This window comes from Ipomoea triloba, chromosome 4 (genome assembly GCF_003576645.1).
Source record: "Ipomoea triloba cultivar NCNSP0323 chromosome 4, ASM357664v1".
Taxonomy (NCBI): domain Eukaryota; kingdom Viridiplantae; phylum Streptophyta; class Magnoliopsida; order Solanales; family Convolvulaceae; genus Ipomoea; species Ipomoea triloba.
The window spans coordinates 4,940,416-4,962,985 of NC_044919.1; the positions used below are offsets into that span (position 1 = coordinate 4,940,416).

General features: G+C 37.9%; 4 protein-coding genes and 1 pseudogene across 4 annotated transcripts; 3 read left to right on the forward strand and 2 right to left on the reverse strand.

The window, feature by feature from the left end:
• Positions 1 to 164: 164 nt before the first annotated feature.
• On the reverse strand, positions 165 to 1,127 carry LOC116014941 (annotated as a pseudogene).
• A 702-nt stretch (positions 1,128 to 1,829) lies between these two features.
• On the forward strand, positions 1,830 to 5,999 carry LOC116015195 (pentatricopeptide repeat-containing protein At1g06710, mitochondrial). The gene is made up of 4 exons (XM_031255219.1): positions 1,830 to 4,752; positions 5,163 to 5,546; positions 5,749 to 5,818; positions 5,959 to 5,999. Exons 1-2 carry the CDS (start codon positions 1,858 to 1,860, stop codon positions 5,205 to 5,207), a joined length of 2,940 nt encoding a protein of 979 aa, XP_031111079.1. The 5' UTR covers positions 1,830 to 1,857; the 3' UTR covers positions 5,208 to 5,546; positions 5,749 to 5,818; positions 5,959 to 5,999.
• Positions 6,000 to 6,971: 972 nt separating this feature from the next.
• LOC116015197 (F-box protein At1g30200-like) lies at positions 6,972 to 8,314 on the forward strand. The gene has a single exon (XM_031255221.1). The coding sequence runs from the start codon at positions 7,087 to 7,089 to the stop codon at positions 7,939 to 7,941; it is 855 nt and encodes a 284-aa protein (XP_031111081.1). The 5' UTR covers positions 6,972 to 7,086; the 3' UTR covers positions 7,942 to 8,314.
• A 1,013-nt stretch (positions 8,315 to 9,327) lies between these two features.
• Positions 9,328 to 16,126, forward strand: LOC116016497 (autophagy-related protein 9). Its single transcript, XM_031256789.1, has 10 exons — positions 9,328 to 9,648; positions 10,407 to 11,047; positions 11,216 to 11,533; positions 11,818 to 12,040; positions 13,259 to 13,438; positions 13,551 to 13,757; positions 14,259 to 14,336; positions 14,436 to 14,506; positions 14,602 to 14,712; positions 14,810 to 16,126. The coding sequence occupies exons 2-10, from the start codon at positions 10,476 to 10,478 to the stop codon at positions 15,831 to 15,833; spliced, it is 2,784 nt and encodes a 927-aa protein (XP_031112649.1). The 5' UTR covers positions 9,328 to 9,648; positions 10,407 to 10,475; the 3' UTR covers positions 15,834 to 16,126.
• Positions 16,127 to 16,613: 487 nt separating this feature from the next.
• On the reverse strand, positions 16,614 to 22,350 carry LOC116017346. Its single transcript, XM_031257907.1, has 6 exons — positions 21,215 to 22,350; positions 18,126 to 18,181; positions 17,820 to 18,053; positions 17,411 to 17,702; positions 17,132 to 17,331; positions 16,614 to 17,030 (listed from the first exon to the last, which is right to left on the reverse strand). The coding sequence occupies exons 1-6, from the start codon at positions 22,259 to 22,261 to the stop codon at positions 16,877 to 16,879; spliced, it is 1,983 nt and encodes a 660-aa protein (XP_031113767.1). The 5' UTR covers positions 22,262 to 22,350; the 3' UTR covers positions 16,614 to 16,876.
• Between the last annotated feature and the right edge of the window lie 220 nt (positions 22,351 to 22,570).

Below are 22,570 nucleotides of genomic sequence, written 5' to 3' on the forward strand. Positions count from 1 at the left end.
CGTAACCTTCAATTAGTTAGAATAATGTTCAATAAAAGAAACGTACATGTTGCGTTGTAGATATATAATCTAAAATATGAATCAATGACTACAGTACAGTTGTGAAGAAACGAAATACAATTAATTAAATTGATTGAGAGGAAAACTAAATTGAAGAAATGAAGTTAGTTCAAAGCATCGCAAACCTTCCTAATGATCCCACTTTGACCTGTGAGCGGCTGAATTTCAGACATTTTAATCATTGCTGAGGCAAAATCTGCTTGGAATGCTTGAGGACTCCTGGCGTACTCTGAAACAATACTGTCAGTTGCTCCACCGCTGAATAGAACTTGATCCGATTGAAGAAGACATTTCTTTTGCAATAGGTTCTTATAGTAGTTGTTATCAAAGGAATTCGGTGTCACCAAATCAAGGGGTGCCAAATTTCCATTTTCGGTGTCTTTTGGACAATTCCGTCTTCTAGTGTTAGCAAAACCGGCATCAATGTCAGTACGGTTGCCATATATTCTATCGCGAAATAGGAAGCATTGAGCTTGGGCGAGAGTATGTGCACCAGACAAAGCAACCATGTCTCTTGTATTAAGGCCTTTACTTGCAAAGCTGGATATAAGCCTATCCAGATTAGCGAACGGGCTAGGGAGATCTATGGTATAACTAGCCATGGTGGAATCTCTTCTTCACAGCTTCACTGTCCAAGACGGACCTCCCACAGCAACAGTGGCATCACGTGCAGCCACCGACAATACATCAGCACAAGATACAATACCAGGACAAGCTTTCTCTAACTCGCGTTTCGCAGCCTCTATCACGTCGTAACCCCTGACAGAGCCAAGGTTAGGCAACGCCGTCTTTTCGCTCTCAATGGTTGGTGACTCTTCCAGTAAGATGGAAGCGTCACAACCCTGGACAAAGCAGTCGTGGAAATGTAGACGAACCAGGGAAGCGGCCATGCGACGCTCACTGGACACGGCTTGCCTTACGGCAGTGCGAATGATGTTTAGAGCGTTAGGGCATGTGTTGTCGTAAAATGTAGGGGAGAGCTGCGCTTGACATTGCGTGAATGAGGAGAGAAGCAAAAGCAAACATGATAAAGCTGCAATGCATGGCGTAGTATGAGAAGCCATATAGATAGAGAAATGGCTCAAGGTTTATGTTTGTTGCCGAAGGAAAAAATGAATTAAGCTAGGGATTGTAGCTGTGATCTGATATGAAAGATTGGGTTGGTATGATGATTGAGAATGGGAAAGTGGAAACGAATGCGTTCCCTATCGTCTGATGTAGTGGTCCCAGCTAATGTAACAATTGGGCGATTTACTTTTAGGAATGTTTTGGGTGAGAGAATAAGTATAGTAAGAATGGTTATGTTAAACTAAAGTATACGTAGGGACTTTTATAGGGATAAAGTAGTACTAGTCAGATAAGGAATGATAAACATAAATATTTACTATGAATACAAATAGTCCTAATCAGATAAGGAAAGGTAAAAACAATATCTATACTATTAATAAAAATATTTTTGTGTTTTGCCTTTTCTTTTTCTTCCTTTATATTTTCTTTCCTAATCACACTTACAAAAACTCTTCAAAAATCACAAAAAAACTCCACTATTATGGATGCTTTTACTGAATGTTCACAATTTATATACTGAAGGTTCACGACTAAATGAATTTTGGAGAGTGCACAAAATAATTTGCCCAAATATGGGTATGGTTATTGGGCCGAATTTTTATAAGGTATGACCAATGTAAAATATTTGGGCTCAAACGTCTTTGTTCCTAAGTTTTCGTCCAATATTGCTGTACTGTCTGTAATGTAATTTAGCTTGGCAACCCTGCTCGGAACCACAGTCGCCGGAGAATGAGCAGGCGAAATGCTCTCTCTCATCTACGACTTCTCCGTTCATTCTGCCGGAAAGCGACGCCGCCGCCCCTCTTGGATGCGTTTAAGTCTTCCTCCCGTGGTGACGATGACCATACTAGACTCCCTGGACTGGTCGCGGACGAGGATCAAAGTGAGTCTCATTCGTTTTCACCCCAAGAGTTCGCTTTTTTAAAGGACTCCTTGCAGGGTAAGTCTACTTCTGATAGTGTTGAAGATGTTGCCATTTCAATTATAAGTGTTCTTAGGGAGAATGGCGGGTTGGGGGATAAAAGTCTTAGGCAGTTTAGGGAGAAGCTGAACCCGGATTTGGTGGTTAGGGTTTTGAGAGAGATTCGGAATGCTGAATTGGGTGTGAAGTTTTTCATGTGGGCCGGTAGGCAGATTGGGTATAGTCATAATGTGGCTGTTTATGATGCTTTAGTTGATCTTGTTGTTGTAAGTAGACCCAGTAGCGAAATGAATGCGGCTGTGCCTGAGCATTTTCTCCATGATATTATGGATGATGATAAGGAGGTGTTGGGGAAATTGCTTAATGTTTTGGTCCTAAAGTGCTGCCGGAACGGTTTGTGGAATTTGGCGTTGGAAGAGCTAGGGAGGCTCAAGAATTTTGGGTACAAGCCCTCCAGAGTCACATACAATGCCTTAATCCAGGTTTTTCTGCAAGCGGGGAAGTTGGATAGTGCGACTTTGATTTACAGGGAGATGTCGGGGTTGGGGTTTAAGATGGATGTGCATACACTGAATTGCTTTACGCGTTCGTTGTGCAAGGGTGGGAAAAGGAGAGAAGCCCTTGATTTGATTGAGAAGGAAGGCTTGGTGGCTGATACTGTGACGTATACTTCCATGATTTCTGGGCTGTGTGAAGGTTCCTTTTTTGAGGAGGCTATGGATTTTTTGAATAGAATGCGATCTAGTTCATGCGTCCCTAATAGAATAACGTATGAGACTTTACTTTGTGCGTGTTTGAACCAAAGAAAACTGGGTAGGTGTAAGAGAATTCTTAATATGATGATTCTAGAAGGTTGCTGTCCAAGCCGCAAGATATTTAATTCTCTTGTTCATGCTTATTGCAGATCTATGGATTATTCATATGCCTATAAATTACTCAAGAAAATGGACCATTGTGGATGCCAACCTGGTTATGTGGTGTATAATATATTGATAGGAGGTATATGTGGCAATGAAGAATTACCAAGCAAGGAAATGCTAGAATTGGCTGAAAAAATTTATGGGGAAATGCTTGATGGAGGGGTTGTACTGAATAAAGTCAATGTCAGCAATTTTGTCCGTTGTCTTTGTGGGTTCCAAAAATTTGAGGACGCTTTTCATGTAATTCATGAAATGATGAAAAAGGGTTTTATACCCGATGTTAGCACATACTCTAAAGTTATAGGTTTCCTTTGTGATGCCTCGAAAATAGACAAGGCATTCATGCTGTTTCAAGAAATGAAAAAGAATGGACTTGTTCCTGATGTTTATACATATACAATATTAATTGATAGTTTCTGCAAAGCTGGCCTAATTCAACAGGCTCGTAGCTGGTTTGATGAGATGAGAAGTGAGGGCTGTATGCCCAATGTAGTGACTTACACGGCTCTTTTACATGCATACCTCAAACAAAAGAAGATTTCTGAAGCAAACCAGCTCTTTGAATTAATGTTGTCTGAAGGATGTATTCCTAATGTTGTGACCTTTACTGCTTTGATTGATGGCTACTGCAAAGCAGGACATGTAGAGAAGGCCTGCCAGATCTATGCAAAGATGAAGGGAAGTGTTAACACTTCTGAAGTAGATATGTACTTCAAGACAGATATGGACGGTACTGAAAAGCCAAATCTTGTTACATATGGTGCTTTAGTGGATGGCCTGTGCAAAGCGCATAAGGTAAAAGATGCTCGTGACCTTTTGGATGTGATTTCAGCAGAAGGACAAGAACCAAATATTCATATTTATGATGCACTAATTGATGGGTTTTGCAAGGTAGGAAAGATAGATGAAGCACAGGAAGTATTTTCCAGAATGTTGGATCGAGGATATGATCCAAGTGTTTTTACATACAGCTCTTTTCTTGATAGGCTTTTTAAGGATAAACACTTGGATCTTGCTATAAAAGTTTTGTCTAAAATGCTTGAAAGTTCTTGCGCCCCAAATGTTGTTATCTACACAGAGATGATAGATGGTCTATGTAAAGTTGGAAAGACGGATGAAGCTTACAAGCTTATGTTGATGATGGAAGAGAAGGGTTGTCAGCCAAATGTTGTGACATATACTGCCATGATAGATGGCTTTGGTAAAGCTGGTAAAGTTGAAAAATGCCTTGACCTCATCCAACAAATGAGTTGTAAGGGTTGTGCACCAAATTACATAACGTATGTGGTCACAATCAAGCACTGTTGTTCTGCTGGGCTTCTGGATGAGGCTGTCCAACTACTGGAGGAGATGAAACAAACATATTGGCCGAGACATATGGAAAGCTATCATAAGATTGTTGAAGGCTTCAACCGAGAGTACTTAATCAGTCTTGGCTTATTGGAGGAAATGAGCAATAACAGTTCTATTTCCATTTTTCCAGTGTATAGGATTTTGATTGATAGCTTTCTCAAAGCTGGAAGGCTGGAAGTGGCTGCAGACCTACATAAAGAAATTTCATCATCTTCTTCATTCTCATATCGTGACAAGAATATTTATGCGTCTTTAATTGAGAACCTTTGTCTAAATCTAAAAGTTGATAAAGCATTTGAGGTATATGCGGACATGATAAAGAAAGGTGAAATTCCAGAAATGAGCATCTTTGTTAACCTCATCAAAGGGCTTATATTGGCAAATCAATGGGAGAACGCACTTGAACTCTCTAAGAGTCTGTGTGACATGGTTAGCAACTTCTCACTCCATTTACTATCTAATTCGAGAAATATAATTATTTCATCTTTATTACTGTTACTGTTGCGGGTTTTTTGGGTTGTTCAAATATGCCGTTGTTTTCTCTTAATATTTTTTTGAATTCAGGTTAAATTATTAAGAGTGACATTATGAACCTGATCCAAAAGAATGAATTGAAATGAAGTAAAAACAGTTTTGCCTTTCAAATGAGTATAAATGGAACCTTATCATTTTGCTCACAACTAAGATGCCTAAAAGTCCATTTTCTCAAAGTTTAATGTTTTCAATATGCAAAGTTTCAGATAAATGATGTTTTGATTTTACAGGACAATATATTATGACATTTTCGTGTTTTGCTTCTGAACTTGTGTTTTAATCCTACCAATTTTTCTCCTAAACAGGATATTTGCTGGCTACCTGCTGACAATAAAATGGATGGCAAGTAGTATAATATGTGGCATCAGTCAAACCCGTTTAAATGGCCATAACATTCTGTCACAAAGTTTTGTAAAAGTTATCCAGCAATTGTAACGTGGGAACCTTCAACCCAAACACCATTGCCTTGGAATTTTTTTAAAGAAGAATTCCTGTACTTATTTTCAACTTATAAACATTATGGTTCCTCCCAACTGTATCCCATGTTTTGAGAAGTGCTCTTATCAGCTGGAGGCATGGTGAGTGGTCATGGGATGTTGGAGGCATGGTGAATGGTCATGATCATTCTTGTATATAAAATAGAAAGCGGTGCAAATATTAATGATGCCAACGCCACATATCATATCAAGGTTGGTATTTGTATTTTTGTTTACTTGAGTTGTTTCATTGGTGGTTGTGATTAGCCTTAGTGTGTGTATCTCCCAAATTGCATAGGTCTTGTTAGTCACTCGAGTAATTAAGAACCATAGGGAAAGTCTCATTGAAACTTGGATTGAAATATGGTTCTTGGATTGAAACTTCCCAACCCTTTTGATGGTCCTCTTGTTGCAGGTTAAGGTTTCTGGGAATAACAGTATCTAACAAGCTAGCGTAACTTCATACAGTGCTATGAACTTCAGAGGTAAGTTGGAGCTCCTTTTCAATAAAGAACTTCTAAACTTCTTGTCTATGGTACCATCTTCTCTGTCTTTCTTTCTTGTCTCGTAATTGGAGTTTATAGCTAAATAGAATTTATAGATCAGCATGTATTTTGTGGTTCAGTTGGATCCACGGCCAATGTTGGGATATATTTATGTGACGAAGTGGAAGAGCTTACAGTATGGAGTCATCTCTCTCTAGTCTCAATTGCCATTCCTAGAGACTGCTATGTTGTTAGATACATCCATGAAAAAGAAGAACAATCAGAAAGCAAAGGGACACTCACCATTCATCTCCAATGACACTTTCATAGTTTCATTTTCAGGTACTCCGTATTTGTTATTCCCTGTGTTTTCTTCTACTGTCTGAGTTTGTGATAAGTTATCCAATTTTGTTGAAGAAATTATGTCAAAATTGGCTGCATAGTGCATAGGCGGTCGAAAGAAAATCTCAAGATCAAATTACAAGAATAAAGCATAAAGTATAAAGGCTTCTGTTTGGCACGCCTAGCTGAAAGCTGAAAATCTAGTACGGAGTAACTAATAAGCTAACTAGTTAAAATTAAAGTGTTTGGTAAAATTAATTCTTGAATTAGCTAATAAGTGTAAAAAGATATAAAAGGATAAACTAAGATATTAGGATTTTAATTAATGAGGGGTAGATGATGTTATTTTTGTAAATTATTAAAAAGGAAAAAAAAAGTTAAAAAGTCAGTAGCTTATTTTGAAGTTTCAAAATAAGTTATTATTTTAAACTCTCCTTGTTTTACCAAACAAGCTTATAGCTTATTTGTAATTTAAAATAAGCTATAAGCTCTACCAAACAGAGCCTATGAATGATGTGTACAAAGAGTTTTTCAAAACCTTGTAAATTAAAATAATTATAAATTTAATTATGCAATCATTATAATACCACCAGTATCTCCACCACATTCTATATTACTATTAAATGTTAATTAACTTTCAAAAATAAAATTACTATTGAACGGCAATATGTAAAACAAATTAAAACTCTGAATGAATATAAGAGATGAAGATTGATTAATAAATAAATAATATTTAAAAAATTTCAGGGCACCTCGGGGTGAAACGAAATATCTATATATACACTTGTTATGTTAAAAGTAATGAGTTAGATTTAAGTCAATCCAGATTCAACCCCGCACTCAAATAGGACACCCCTTTAAAGGGTGGTTGAGATATTGTTATCCCTTCTGTGTTCTCCCTCCGTTTTATATGGTAGAAACATAAAATGGAGGACCTAGAACACAAGAATTCTTCAATTGACAATTTTGAAGGGGAAAGGGAAAAGGATCGAGATGGAGCTCATATCGATGATCTTCCTAATGAAGTTTTGCTCTTAATTTTGCACAGGTTAGAGGATGCGAAATGCCTATGTAGATGCTACCTTGTCTCCAAACGCTTTGCCTCCCTTATTCCTAATATCCACAATGTTACCTTTTCCGTTCCTGATCGAGATTCACATTCTAATTCCTATTCCAACCCCTCCATTTCAGATGGCGAAAGACAAAAGAATTTCCCCAAGAATGTATTAAACTTGCTTGTGAACAACCTGCTTACGAAGCCCTTCCATTATCTCCGACAGATCACCGCTGGCCCATCATTGCCATCGCTTTCCTCTAGCCCCGCATTTGACTCTGTTGCATTTGTCTCTGGCGTGCGGTTCCTGAAGAAATTCAGGGAAATCCAACGGCTTGAAATCCGGACACCATGTTTCCACGCTCAAGATCCAACTCTGCTAAAATGGGAAGCTGGGCTTGGAAAAGACTCCATCTTCTGCGTGAGCCTCTTCTCGTCCTCCTCCTACGAACTGCCAGCTGAGAACAGCGTTGATGAGGGTAATGCTCTGAATCCCGAAGCCTTCGCCTTAACAAACGAGTTGCTGAGAGATCGAGTGGAAATAGCATACCAGTGTTTCATGGATGCACTGTGGAGGCGCCACGTTCTCAGGCACATCGTCGTGGACCACAAAATGCTGGAAGTGGCAAAATTCACAGATCAAAAGAGAAATGGGACGGTATGCTTGAGGAAAGAACAGGTCGCCAATCTCCGGGACTTGAGGGCCGCCGAGGCAGGTTACATTTAGGTGTGGCATGTTTCCGAGGTGCTAACACCAAAAACGGGGCGCGTGATGAGAGGGGTAACGGCTGTGTTGATCGGGGTTTCAGAGGACGAAAGTGGTGGCGATGGCGGTGATGGGTGCATGGAGGAGGTTTTCAAAGAAGATGAAGTTTTGGGTGAGGCTTTAAGGATGATTTATGAAAGTAGAAGGGATGATGCACTTGCTGTTACCCTGGATCTCAATATTCCTCATTAAATCATGCATATTTCATACCTTATAAACTGAGCTGGTATTCTTTTGTACAATTGTTTGCAATCCCTGTATCTTGTGAATACTAAATCAATGAGGTTTATTGGTGAAAAATTATATAAACTTTTGTGCCTTGATTATACTCGTATCTTCACTTTTAAACTTTAGTAATTTAATATCAATCAGAATTTTCAGTCAAGGAAACTTTTGATTCTAGTAAATTGGTTATATTGGTTGTACAAATTATTTTAAATTTTTTTTAGAGATAATTTCAGAATTGGCATCGACTATTAACTTTTACCAATTTTTGTCCTCGACTTTTAATTTGGCCAAAGTTGGTCTCTTAACTATTGATTTTGTATCAATTTTGGTCATTTTGTTAAATCTATGTTAAATAGGTGTTAAAATTGAGGGAAAAAAAATGTAAAATCAACCTTTTATATATTATTGCAATGTAATATATACTCCGTAATAATTTTTTTTTTTTTTTTTGTAAATTCTCTAACTGGATGTGGAGTGTTATTGTATATTTTATTGTTGTATTAGGTGTTTTTTTTTTTTTTTCGCTTTATTTGATAGCAAAAATGGTTAGAGGATTATAGATTTATAGCTGTATAAGTGTTATGTGTTGCGTGTGTAGAATTGTAAAGGGAAATACAGGCAAAAAAAAATAGAATAACAGCACTAGGATCCAACGGGCAGCGACCCAAATCAACGTAAACCAACGTAAACGAAGAGGGTCCCTTCAAGCATGAGCCTGGGCGGTCCTGCCAGCCCGCCCTTGCTTAAGACCGGCCCTGTAGACTGTTAGTTCTCGATTGACACATACAGTCAGATAAGTTACATCAAGTATATACTAAATTGAACTTGGAGTACACTTAAAACGAACAGTTAATTTATTAGAAATGAACATATCACAACATTTAATCTATTAAAAATGAACATTTTGTGATTCATTTGTAATGTGAATTTCGAGTTGCAGGATATAATTTATCGTTATTGGGATTTTGGGCCGGGTAACTAAGTCCACACCATGCTAAGCTTAAGGTTAGAATTAGTGAATTACACTATTAAAGGAGCAGTAATTAACTAATTTACTGAGTTAAAAACTTATATAAAGTGAAAAAAAGAGGCGACGAAGAAGAAGAAGAAGCGATCAAGTTGAGTCCAAGTAGGCATCGTCTTTCACGTCTCCTTTTCCTTTTCAATTAAACAATAACCCAAGAAACCTCCTTACCCCATCATTCTCTTCTTTCCCTTGTCATCAAATTCCAAGAACACAAGAAAACAAAATAACAATCTTTCAAAGCCTTCGGGTTGATAGGAAAATTTGAATATATAACTTGTTACTTTCTGTTTGTTTTTTTTTAATTAAAATTAAGCTCTTTTTTTTTTTTTTCCTTTGTATTTTTAGTATTTTCTAGTTTATTTTTGATAATTTGAGCTGGGCATTGACGGGGACAGTGATTCTCCTCTTTGCAGGTGAGTTTTTTTTTATAATCAATTTTCCTTTTTATTCTATATGTGTTTATTTTTAATTCATTTTTGTCGATTTTGGCTGTTTTCCGGGAATTTTGGGTAGGAAGAACTTGTTTGTGCAGTTGAATTTTGTATTGCGAGGATGGACAGTTTGGTTTAGCGAGGTTTGGGGATGAAAGGTTTATGGGGAGAGATTGAGGCTTTTAGTAATAGTTTCTGCTTACAATCTGTGTTTTTGGTAAAGATGGTTTCTTTTACTAGAAAATTAATGGAAGTAAAATAGTTTAACCCTTATTTGTTGAAATTCTTCCCATGTTCATAGAGTATGGTACAGGAAGAGATAATATGAAATGTGGGTCTTCCCACACATTTGGATAACTCAGAGATTTGAGAGCATTCACATGTGTCACTACCATGCTATTGGATTGTTCTGAAACATTGAGAGAGAATTAATGAGAAGGAATAGAAAAAAGGATTTGTTTGGAAATTAGAAAATCAAGAGGGTTGGTATTGGGTGGGATGAGATGAAGAACTATATTTATTTTGTTTTCATTATGCATTTATAGTATATCAGAGTTTCCCCTTATGGTTATTTTTCTCTTGGGCAGTTTGGAAACCCAAGTAGAATGCTTGTTGGGTTGTAGACCTTGTAGCTCCTTATAGACAGTTCCTGTATACATATTGAATTATATTTTCTCAATTAGTAAGTTTTGAAGGGATTCTAGTAGAACGATGTTTTTGATACTTTTTTTTCATCCCAGCAACATGGCTTAATTACCTCCTGTACACGGAATGGACAGGCCGTGCTTGCTTAACATCAACATATATAAATGATGTTTAGTGGGTCAAAAGCTGCTCATGGCCTTTTTAGATGGAAATGGCGTGGTGAATCGTCTATAACTACAGGCTTACTAGATGATGTGCCTCCTGAAATTGAGTTGTCTGACTATCACAGAGCACCGAGTGCTGGTAGTGAAAGCCCATCTGGGCTTCTTAATGGTGAGAGCTTCAGTGGTGAACCAATTGCTGATCTAGACCTGTTCTTTGAGAGGCTTTACAGCTACCACTGTGAGAAAGGGCTATGGTGCATTATCATCAAGTGGATTCTTGAGCTTTTGGGACTGGCTTTCACCACATTCTTCTCTGCATTTTTCTTATTAATTGTTGATTGGAATGGGCTTCGCAATGCAAAGTGTGGGATGGATGCTGTAGAATCTGGAATTAAGCCTTGTGATCTATCTAAGGAAGCTCTTCATCGGCATCCATTGACACCTTTTACGGTTTCTAAAGCTATTGTTGTTGGTTACCTTGGAATATTTTCCATATACTGGATCTTTTGCTTCTTAAGATTCTTTGCACAGCTAAAGGACACATTAAAAATTCGGGACTTTTACTACAACAGGTATATAGTATCATGTAAAAATAGTGAGAATTCTCTGTTTTGTTTTTTTCCCCCTCTTCTATTAGTTGTTAAATATTGGTTTTTATATGACGTCATACTACTTGCTGGCTATCAAAGGGATCTTCTTTGTTGTGGCTAGCTAACTTAGCCATGCTTTATATTTTGCAGTCTCCATGTCACAGATAATGAAATACAAACCATGCCATGGGCATCAATTCTTGAAAAAATTGTTCAATTACAGAATTCACAACAACTATGCGTGGTCAAAGATCTTTCAATTCAGGATGTGGTTATGCGATTAATGCGGAAGGAAAATTATTTGATTGGAATGGTCAATAAAGGGGTGCTTGCCTTCCCTATTTCTCCATGGGTACCTGGTGTTGGTCCTGTCAAATTTTCTTTGAATGGTCTCCAACATCGTCTGATGCTAACAAAGACCCTAGAGTGGACACTTAATTGGTGTGTACTGCAGAGCATGTTTGATAGGTATGTTAGCATATAATCCAAAATCATACTCAAGTAAAAGGCGAGAGTGATGGATGTAGTGATATATTGTTCTTCTACGATAGCAGTAATCTCATCTGAAAAGAATATGTTGAAGAGAATTCAAGCATTGGACATTTGAGTTATCTGCATAGAGTTTGCTCGTTACTAGTTACTAGAACTGCTAAAATTAAGTTATTAGTGAAACTTTTCTTTGTAGCTTACTTCAGATACTTTATTGTTTTGGGGAAGGACTGCCACTTAACTGAATGCTTTTGCTTCTGCAGGAATTATTGTGTAAGAAGGGACTTTGTGTCCGATCCTAAAACATTAAAGAAAAGGCTTATGATTGTTGGAATCGCAATGCTTTTTCTTTCTCCATTTCTTGTCATATTCATGCTGGTGTATCTCTTCTTGAGGCATGCTGAACAGTTCTACAATCATCCAAGTACAGCGTCATCCCGTAGGTGGTCAACTCTAGCAAAGTGGATGTTTAGGGAATACAACGAGGTACATTCTCTTTTGCATATAATCTTGATATACTGAATTTGGTGAAAGTCTATTGAATGTGAAAGATCCAAATGCCTGGCGGGTGGAGAATAACAACCACCCGTTAGTTAGGCGGAAGCAGAATATATTGAAATATAAATTGTATGAAAGTGAATATAAGGTTTATAAATCTGTGTTAGAAAGGGGAATACACAGCCCTATGACTACATGCTAGAAGACTTCTAATAAGGAAATAAGTTTCCATATCACTACTTACTCAAATCCCTATAAATCTCCAAGCTGCCTAATATATATAGGTTCCATATTACTTGTACATTCCATAACAGTCTGAAACTACGTTGGCTAAATTTGTTCCTTCATTCCAACTAACTCATCCCTCCCCTCTCCATGGAGCAGTTTTTTCTGTCTTGATTGGAGGCGGCCTTCTCTTGACAATTGTGTTTCAAGTGAGGGAAATTGAATTACTCGACTAGCTAATTTAAATAGGGTCTGACGGGTGGCTAATGATACCACCCACAGGCAAATAGAATAATAAAATATCAGTAGAAGGAGAATTAATATAAAATTAAGAAAATTTATATGACTAGTTTGATCAATAGCATACAATGAAAAAGCCTGTATTTATAGGCTTGGATAATAACTAAATCTAAGAATATAGTAAAAAACTCAACAAACTAAATTTTATGTCATTAAGATCTCTAAGTGTAATTTCTAACAATAATTTAACATCTCCTTAGACAAATTGCATTTCTTTCTGTATAATCCTTTCCTTGACCGTTGTGTTATTCATGCAATGTTTTATATTACGAACATATCTTGCAGTTTTCTGTAATTTCTTTAATCTTCAACATCTTCTGCCAATCCTTGTTGAATGTCCCCCCAATCCTCGTTATAATTTTCTTTTATACTCCTAAAACTAATGGACCCACTATTACATTTCGAATGGGTAAACAAACCAAATCTCTTTACTTATCCAAAGAAGAATAAAATGAAACCAAATCTATGTTATTTTTCAGATCATTGGGCCTACTTATTACCAAGTTTAAGGTATGATTTATATTTCGACCCGATTAACAATACCAAAGCTATGTTTTTACCTCAATAGCATGCCAAGTCAGCCTAGACATAAATGGGTTGGTCATTATCTTGATCTCAGTGCTTTCCCTTTTCTATTTCTACTTCACTTATGCTTTCTTGTTTGCCATCATTTTGGTACAGGTTGACCATTTATTTAAGCACAGGATAACCAGCAGTATAGTACATGCATCTGATTATCTGAAGCAATTCCCCTCGCCTATTATATCACTGATTGCGAAGTTCATCTCTTTTGTTTCTGGTGGTTTTGCTGCTGTTCTTATAATCATTGCTTTCCTAGATGAATCCCTGCTGGAAGGCCATGTATTATTCCCCTTTCTTTAATAAATAAAATTTTAAACTTAATTTTCTAAAAACTTGTTAATTTAACCGTTTGGTAGTCTACTGATCGTGGAATTTGTTGTGAACCTTACAGATATTTGGTCGCAACTTGTTATGGTATGGAGCGGTTTTCGGAGCAATCACTGCTATTAGTCGGGCTGCAATAACAGATGAACTTCTTGTCCTTAATCCACATGAGGCGATGTCGCTTGTAGTCCAACACACGCATTATATGCCTAAGCGATGGCGAGGGAAAGAACAAACTGAGGGTGTCCGATTGGAGTTTGAAACTCTATTTCAGGTGCTTATTTGGCATTTTGGCCGATGAGCTTGCTTATGATCTTTTTCTAATGTCTTGATTTTTCCAATCTTGGAAGTTACTTTATTGGTATAATAATCATTATAATTGTTTTTCTTTTTGGTCATTTTGTTGGTGGGGTGTTATTTTACAATTTCGATTGATTTACCCTACTTTAGAGGTTTGGTTAATATGAATAAACAAGTCTTCACTTGTTATCGCTTTGCTTATCTTTACCCTTTCTAACAAATTCAGTTATATTTAACCGACCGGAAACCTTCGGTTTCGGTTATGAAGGTTGGTAGGTCGGTTATGAAGGTTTGGTTAAATTTTTGGTTATTTCGGTTATTAACCGAAAACCGACTGAAACCGACCGATGCTCACCCCTCCTTTTAGCTGTGAAACCGATTTTCCTAGTTTCTGGATTTCTTTCGTTTGTTATGCTGTTAGAAAATTATTGACTAGGTGATATTGCTGTTATGATATGGTTGACCCGCTATGCAGTATACTGGTATGATGTTGCTGGAAGAGATGGCTTCAATCTTTGTTACGCCTTACCTACTTCTATTTGTGGTTCCAAAGGTAATTGCCTATGAATTTTAATTATAGTCCTCCCGTGATGCTACTTGCGAAATCTTTAGATGATGATTCTTCGGGTTGAGCAGCTGTTTGGTGTTGCAGAGAGTGGATGCAATTCTGCAGTTCATTACAGATTTCACAGTAGATGTCGAGGGTGTTGGCCACGTTTGCAGGTTTCAATTTGTACTGTCTCTTATAATTTGCCAGTCATCCTCGGTTTCATTTATTAATATTTGTTACCGTTTTCTTATTATTATGTTCTTCGCAGCTTTAGTGCCTTTGATTTTAGGAACCATGGCAATAGCAAATATGGTTCGCCCTTTAATGCTCCCCGCACCCAGAGGAGTTCCCAGGGGAAAATGGAAAAATCATTCTTGAGGTCCGACTTTTCAACATTCGAACATTATTAAATCAATCATTTTCGTTTCATTGCTTAGTTGGGCGTTTGAATGCGTTGTTTCTTAATGCATATGCAGCTTTCATACTAGCTACCTCTCCTCGGAGCCTAACGCTGATGGGAAAGAATTCCTTTCGAGATTGAAAGCTTTCAGAGAACAGAAGCTGCGTGGGCAGGAAATCAGACCTGCGTATCCAACCTCGAGATTTCAACCGTGGAATCTCAACTTTAGAGGCTCAAGTGACAGGAATCCCTATTTCTCGAGGGAGATGAACATCGATAACTTGGGGGGCGGATATGAGCTGGACTCTATGTGGCTGATGGCTGGAGAACAGAGAAGTTGTCCTTATATTCTTGACTGGTATTATACCTCGTGTCCTCACGACATGACTGATGGTCCGAGAGGCACTCAACATGACCAGTTTGATGTGGGTGAGGAAAGCCTTGAAGATGCTTGGAAGCGATCCAATTCATTGCAAAACAAATTAGGCGATGAGAATTGGGGGCACACATTCGATGATGATGATGATGATAGAACACGAAGCCACCTTGATGCTTCAACATCCGCGCCTCTCTTCCGGGAAAGCAGTGTCCTGCAGCAACACGACAACAACAACCTGGCACATTCCGCAAAGAGGGGCTGGTGGGCTAGAAGTAGGCCACAAGTTCGGGATCCCCAGACGAGCTTTCTCGAGCCTTCCGCTTTCTTCAACCGCGGTGGTACTCAGGCAAGCTTTCTCGAACCTCCTCCTTTCATTAACCGTGGCCCTCAGACAAGCTTTCTCGAGCCTACTGCTTCCACCCACCATCCTCAGACAAGCTTTGTCGAACCGCCTTCAACTTTCAACCGCCATCCCCAGGCGAGCTTCGTTGAACCCCCTCCAACCTCCAACCGCTATCCTCAAGATAACTATGATACCTCCCCCGACACAAGTGTAGACGAACAGGGAAACCTGGATTTGAGGAACTCAAATCGGTTGACACGAACGTTCTTCATGGATGAATCGGGCGGAGACTTTAACCTTCCTTTCGATGATATTTATGGAAGGCGTTCGGCAAGCTCCAGTAGGAGGAGTTCAGATGATGCTGCAGATCTCGTGTGATTGCGTGTCGTGGCGTGGCTTTTCTTTTGCTAACAGGAAGTGGAATGTTCTTTCCTGTACATAAATTAGTATAAAGGGTCTTTGGGTTGATTTGGACAGTGATTTAGATGCCCAGTCCAGTTCAGTCTCTAATCCTCTGATAAAGTAAACACGTACTATAAATTGATTGATTATCATTGTGGTCAGGTCCAATGAAATATTTGTACATAATTCAACTTCGAATTCATAAACGTTAGTTCATTCAATGATAGGTGGTAGTTAGTATTTGAATGATGATTCACACCATTGCATCATTATCTTGGCATGTGATGTGGATGCCATCTACTTAGCAAAGTTTGTCGCCTGTTATTTCTCACTCATTTTATCACTATAATAAGTATTTTTTTATTTTTTATTTTTCGCTCGCGTGAGCAGCTCAGTTAGTCGGAGTGAAGTTTGGGAACAATGACCCGTGATTGAGTCTCACCAATGGCAATATGAGGGACTTCTTGTGCACAGTAAGCAAAGGCTTAGACTCTGTGTTCAACTGATTTATTATAATTTATATCTTCCTAAATGCTCTGTCGGGCCGGGGCACTTCTTTTTTTATGAAATTTTTGTGTGGTGGTGGGTTTATTTAGACTTAACTCGCTTGTACCACATTTTGTATTATTCAATGTGTTTTTATTTAATTAACCTATAGTAAGATTATTAAGTTTATAAATAACTAATAAAGAGTTGGTAGTGACTAGTGAGTTACATTATGTGCACAAAAACTCAAATGATTGGGCAATAGAGTCATGAATGTGAAGAGAGCACACTTGGGACAGTGTAACAAGATACATTCCAAAAAAAAAAAAAAATTCTTTTCTTGGCTTTTAATCCACTACCCAGAAAGTTTCTGTTGTATACTGTACAAAAATTTTGATCTCCTATATGGAGGACTTTGTGTTACTTTATACCAATTTCTGGGATAATCAAAACACTCAAAAAAAGCAGAAAAGAAAGACGAAAAAAGGCAACTCTCTGAAGCCTTCCCCCTAAAGCGACAAGGTGGTTAGGACTTAGGAGTTGACAGACCAATCAAAATTCTGATAAACAACGTTGACTTGGCCACCATCACCCAAGAGGTGTGTGAGAAGGCCTGCCTTTGTTGCATCCAAGTAACTTAATATCCACTTCAAGATTTCCTTTTGCTGTCCAAAATCAGAGCTATACCTACACCGGGAGATAATTGAAACAAGTTAAGTAGGTACATTGGAAATGAAAGGAAAGGAATTAATTGATTTCATTTCATGAGCTAATTAAGGAGTACTTACCACTTGATTGTCCGGTTAAGGTACACAATCCTCTTGCCCAAGTCTACCTGCATTGCATCATCTCTCTGGAAAAACTCCCTGGCAGCATATCTTAGTTCAGACTCCACATTGTGAGGAGTGAAAAACTTGGCAGCCGGGCTTGACCGTGTTGCATTGCAGAGTCCAAAATGGATCAACGGATTTAGTTTTGGAAATGCCATCTGAAAAAGCGAAAACGAATCTGTTACTTGAGGCAAATGATGCCATGGAAACTATTTAGTATTAGGGAGGGATGTTTACCTCTAAACGCTTATCTCCACTGCCAAAAGGTTTGGTGAGGGAAAAAGGTGCTCTTTTATTGTTTCTAAGAATCCCATCTTTGATTGCAGAGAGGGAATATGGATAGCCCCCAACTATGTACTGGAAGTCAGCAAAGAAGGGCCTCCGATCAAGCATGCCCCCGGGATGGCCAACCCTGATCACGGCATGAATGGCCATGGCGTTGTACAAGTTGAGAAAGAAGGCTAGTAATTCATTTGCTGAAAGTGTCTCAATATTCACTCTCTGCAGATCCTGAGCCAAACTTATATACCTGCATTAATAAAGCAAAATAAACAGTCATTTATTAAAAGGTTCATTATGTTATATGTAAATGGTAAATCCACTTTGAAGCATATTATAAAATATATGAGTAGCAAAGCAGCACTACCTCCTAAATTCTTCACTGTTGCTAATGCCCATATAATCAAGATGGCGCCTGTCTTCAGAGGCATAAGTCTCAAGTATTGCAGACATTATTTTAGACAGCCTCAGACCAAGAGCAGCAGCAGTTTTGGGCTCATTATCATTTGTGGATCCTCGGAAATTGTAACATTTGGGAATGAAGGGCTCGTGCTCAAGGAACCGATAGAAGTGGTGGTTTCCGTCCTCAAATTCGTTTTCCCTGTCATAGGACAGTGAATTTAAAACCTTTGTTCATAGTATTAATGTGTCACAGGAAATTGCAGGCTCTTACCCAAAGACATGATGAATGAAATGCTTTCTTGCTAGCTGCTTACCAATTTCAACAGCCTGTGCAATCATCAGACAATGAAAATCATTAGCATAAAATACAGGTCTCTGCATAATTATTCAGCAAGATAGTAGTGATATGTGAGCAAGTTTCCACATGTTAGTGCATCAATAAAAGAAAATTATCGATTACATGTGACAAATAACATTTAATGGTAAACTCTGTATACTGATTAATTCTTTTATTTGATGAAATATGACTTGGCGTCCTGGCCACTAATTCCTCTTAATTATGTTTGGTACAAAAGCAAAGAAGAGTAACGGTAGTGGTTTAGTGCACGTAACTAAGGTAATAATGAAGCTAAAGACCAAGCACAATGCCAATAGTCCCAACGCATGAAATGCCCCTGATTTTGATATAGTTCATGGCCACCACTTAAGAAAGTCAACTATTTGCATCAATTTCAAAACCGTGTCCGTGTTTCCATCATCAACACTAACCCAAAAATCCCAATCACAAGGCAGCAGTGGGTGGGACCCCAGAAAAGAGTCCACATTCAATTTCTTCTGTTTGGAGATTGAAGTATTTGAAATTCTAGACTTTGATTACAACCAAAAGACGTGTGTCTCGCCTAAATCTGTGCCTGACTGGTTCAATTTCTAAAAATGACTTCAGAGACTAATTTCATGGAACTAACCAAACAGGTCGGTCAACTATGATTTAATATAGATTACTTCAACTTCAAACTTGTGTAATACTACCACCTACTAAGCACAGTACTGGGCGAACTAATTATATTACTTAATCTGATACATCACTGGAAGTCAAAAAACTATAATGTCAATTGTACCTAGATCAGTATAGTTGCATTATTTAATAATCATGTGAGTGTTCTTTATTTTTATTTTTATCAAATCGATAAAATATATATTAAAAATAAAAAGTTCTACCCATCAAAACTAACAATATGTTGATTACATATATTTAATTAAAAATTCTAGAGTTATTATAGAAAATTATTTATTTATTGTGCATTATAGTAAATAATTTAAATATTTACTAAAAAAGAGGAGTGATGAAAATTAACTAATTGTGATAAAATCAAATATTCATTACTTGTAGTTAAGATCAAAAGCATCAACAAAATGAATATAATAAGATATAAGATGCCTCATTATTAGAGTATTATATTATATTATATTTGCTAAGATAAAGCTCAGCTCAATTTAGGCTAGTAACAATAGTAAATTATGGTTTTCAGATCACATAAAAAACTGCTAAGCTAGCGTGCTTCTTTATCTTCACCCAACAAATGCATTGAGCAGAAAACCTAATAATAATGATTACTACTAATTCCATATTTCGCAACCTAAGAAAAGTAAATGACTTGAGCCATCATGCAACACATATGGGCATTATTATTAATGTTGGTTGTTAAGGCAAGTATCATTGGGTTGGTCCCAAGGAAAAACTTTAAAAAAAAAAACTATTTTTTTATCAAATACGGAGTATATTTTATACTAAATTATACAATATAAATTTAGTGTAAGAAATTGATATAAGTAATATCATTCAAATAAAAATTTTGACCAACAAATTGGATATCCATTTAAAAAGTAGAAACATGACAGTGAACCTAGCAATGATTCAATTTAGGTGCTCAAGATACATGTGCTAAAATCTTTGCTATTCTACCATTACTTTTGGAGCTACCAAGCTTTAATTAGAATGGGCCATGAGAAATTTATTTTATCATTCTCAAAAGTTTTGACAACAGTAATATCTGTACTCCGTGCACTATCCCTTAACGGTGATAGATGAATCTCATCCCAGAATGAAGAGTTATCCGGAGATGAAGAGACAGGAGTGAGTAATGTTTGTCAGCTTGAAAAAGTGTGAAGGGAGTAAGCGAGTAATAAGTCTAGAATGGGGAGTGCTCAGAAGTGAATGTGAGCAATAGAATTGTGACTGTAAGGGAAAGACGGTTGGTAAATTTATAGCAATGAGCAATCGGTGCGAGAATATAAAACGACAGTATGTTAACACTATTTAAAGCCGATTGAAAACATGAGAAAATTATTTTATTTTTGTCTTCAAAAACAGAGTAACATAAATTCGTTGTTCAACTACAGTCTACAGATATCAACACAAATGAAGAGTCATTCAAATCCAAGGGGTAGCTAGCATTTAGGTGTGACTGTTTACCGATTTGTTTAAAACAAAATCCACATTTGGTCAACACATTCTACCAATTAACAGAATCATAGATAACAATCGTGTATATTGACGTCTGAGTACTATATTTTAGCTAACTATGCATATTTTACAAGATGGTACCACCATTAATTTAGTTCTTGAATATTGAAGAGTGTTTTGGACCACAAATTAAAGTCTCTTGTAAGTATTTGGCTATATATTCGGTCTATATATGTATACTGAAATAAGACTAATTAATTGTTTAAGAGATATTTAACTTACTAATTGAAATATCTCCTAATCCCAAAATGGTTGAGTTTTAAAAATGGTAGTCTAAAATGTGAGTCTAGTAATATTTAATTGAAAAAAAAAGGAAAATAATAATGTCGCAATACTCTAGATATTTGAACTTTGAAGCATGACTGTCTGGCATGAATTTTTCATGAATCACCAACCCAAGTTAATTGCAATATGCCAAATTGCACGACGACCGAGCGCGCCTGGAAATTTAATCCAAAGGCATGTACTAATGTAAATAGGAAAATACTACTCATACTCTTGAATTTTATTTTTAATTTTTATTTTATCTCACAAAATTTGGATATTAGACATTTTTATTGGGACTCACTGGATGGATGAAGATAACTAATCATCAAATTGCTACATGGAGCACAAGTGGGAGAACTTCTTAGGGTTGTACATCACGCTAAAAGTATAGTACTACTCCAAATTAAACAAATTTAATTTAAAATGAAAATGGTGATGTGCAGACAAAGAGTTGCAGAATATGAAGATCAATGGTGATAAACCAAAAAGAAAGGAACAAACTATCATCTAATATGGACAAGCAAGCAAGTAGAATAAGATCTCAAAATAGCAAAACGCCAAAAGCGTACCTTGCGCCGTCCGCAGTCCAGGTGGTGTATCAATACCTCAACGAGTTCACCGCCGGCGAAGCAATTCTTCACTATCTTCATCCTCATTAACCGGTCCTGAATCGGCAGCTTCTGCCTCACCACTCTCACAATCTCCACCATCTCGTCCCTCCGATCCTCCGGTTCATCGAATCCATAGACAGGCGGCGACGGCGCATCATCCGGACACTTTCCGGACAACATTTCCCCCAGTTTCTTCTCCAGCATTCCACTGTTCCGTAGCGAATTCAAAGCCACAAGTCCTCCGAGCAACTTCTCGTTGAGGAAAATTTGCGGCACAGTTGCACTCCCCGTCCTCTGTACTAATTCCTTCTCTCTCTCCGGATACACGTCGACGTTGATTTCCACGAAATTGAGCTTTCTCTCGCGCAGGAACAACCGGACGGCAGTGCAGTCTCGGCAATTGGATCGCGAGAAGAAGGCCACTCTTCCGAGGAGCCGCGTCCCCTGTTCATCCTTCGCCTTCAAGTTGACGATCACTTTGAGGCCGGACAGGTTGAATTCCGTCACTTTGAAATCGGACTTCGCCTTCTCGTCCTCAGGCGATTCCCTCAAAGACGATATCCGCCTAGTGATGGCCTCCGATAAGCTGTTACTCTTCTCCCGGAAGAATTTCCCGATCGCCGGCACGTCGAAACTCTCCGGCATCGACTTTGACCGTTCCAGGTCCCTAGGCGACACCGGCGCAGCCACTCCCGCCGGCGCCTCCGGCTGCGGCAGCTGCGAATGCGGTATAATCATCTTCAGAACGCCTCCGTTCGCTTCCTCACAACAAACCTCCTTACAATCAGTAGCCGAATTCTGATCCTTCTCATCCTCTCCATCCGCTGCGTGAGAATCGGAGTCCAAGTTCTCAACCGTATCCGATATTTCTCCATGATCAGTTGCGGCTTCCTCAGTACTCTGACTCCTTTCCTTCCCCTCGGCAGGGGCAGCGACGTCGTTTTGGACGGAATTAATCTTCTCCTTGGCCATTGAAACTTCGTCCAAAGAGATTGAATCTCCCATTTGCAAAGACTCTATCGGAGAAATGAATGAAATTAAAATTGAGGAGAGAGAGATTGAAGAGAGATGAGAGAGATGGATAGAGAGAGAGAAAGCGGTTATGTTGGAGGGAGTGAAGGAATTGAGGAGGTATATATATGGAATAATTGTGTGCAGTTAAAGAAAATAAAAATTGAATTAATCACAGTAGACTTGGTTCCGGGGAGGTAGAAATTGATGGAAAACTTCAAACAATATGAACGGATAAAATCGAGGACTAGGTCGCCAAATATAAAACTTTAAAACAAAATCACTATAATCAAAATTATTATT

What these genes read in the sequence shown, in the direction of transcription:
- LOC116015195 (XM_031255219.1), top strand. Translation starts at nt 1,858, where the DNA reads ATGAGCAGGCGAAATGCTCTCTCTCATCTACGACTTCTCCGTTCATTC. An exon ending in CTAAGAGTCTGTGTGACATG is followed by an intron (nt 4,753 to 5,162) that starts GTTAGCAACTTC and finishes TCTCCTAAACAG; the next exon opens with GATATTTGCTGGCTACCTGC.
- LOC116015197 (XM_031255221.1), top strand. Translation starts at nt 7,087, where the DNA reads ATGGAGGACCTAGAACACAAGAATTCTTCAATTGACAATTTTGAAGGG.
- LOC116016497 (XM_031256789.1), top strand. Translation starts at nt 10,476, where the DNA reads ATGATGTTTAGTGGGTCAAAAGCTGCTCATGGCCTTTTTAGATGGAAA. An exon ending in TTCTATTTGTGGTTCCAAAG is followed by an intron (nt 14,337 to 14,435) that starts GTAATTGCCTAT and finishes TTGGTGTTGCAG; the next exon opens with AGAGTGGATGCAATTCTGCA. An exon ending in ATGGAAAAATCATTCTTGAG is followed by an intron (nt 14,713 to 14,809) that starts GTCCGACTTTTC and finishes ATGCATATGCAG; the next exon opens with CTTTCATACTAGCTACCTCT.
- LOC116017346 (XM_031257907.1), bottom strand. Translation starts at nt 22,261, where the DNA reads ATGGGAGATTCAATCTCTTTGGACGAAGTTTCAATGGCCAAGGAGAAG. An exon ending in AACAGTGAAGAATTTAGGAG is followed by an intron (nt 17,703 to 17,819) that starts GTAGTGCTGCTT and finishes TTATTAATGCAG; the next exon opens with GTATATAAGTTTGGCTCAGG. An exon ending in CTTAACCGGACAATCAAGTG is followed by an intron (nt 17,031 to 17,131) that starts GTAAGTACTCCT and finishes CTCCCGGTGTAG; the next exon opens with GTATAGCTCTGATTTTGGAC.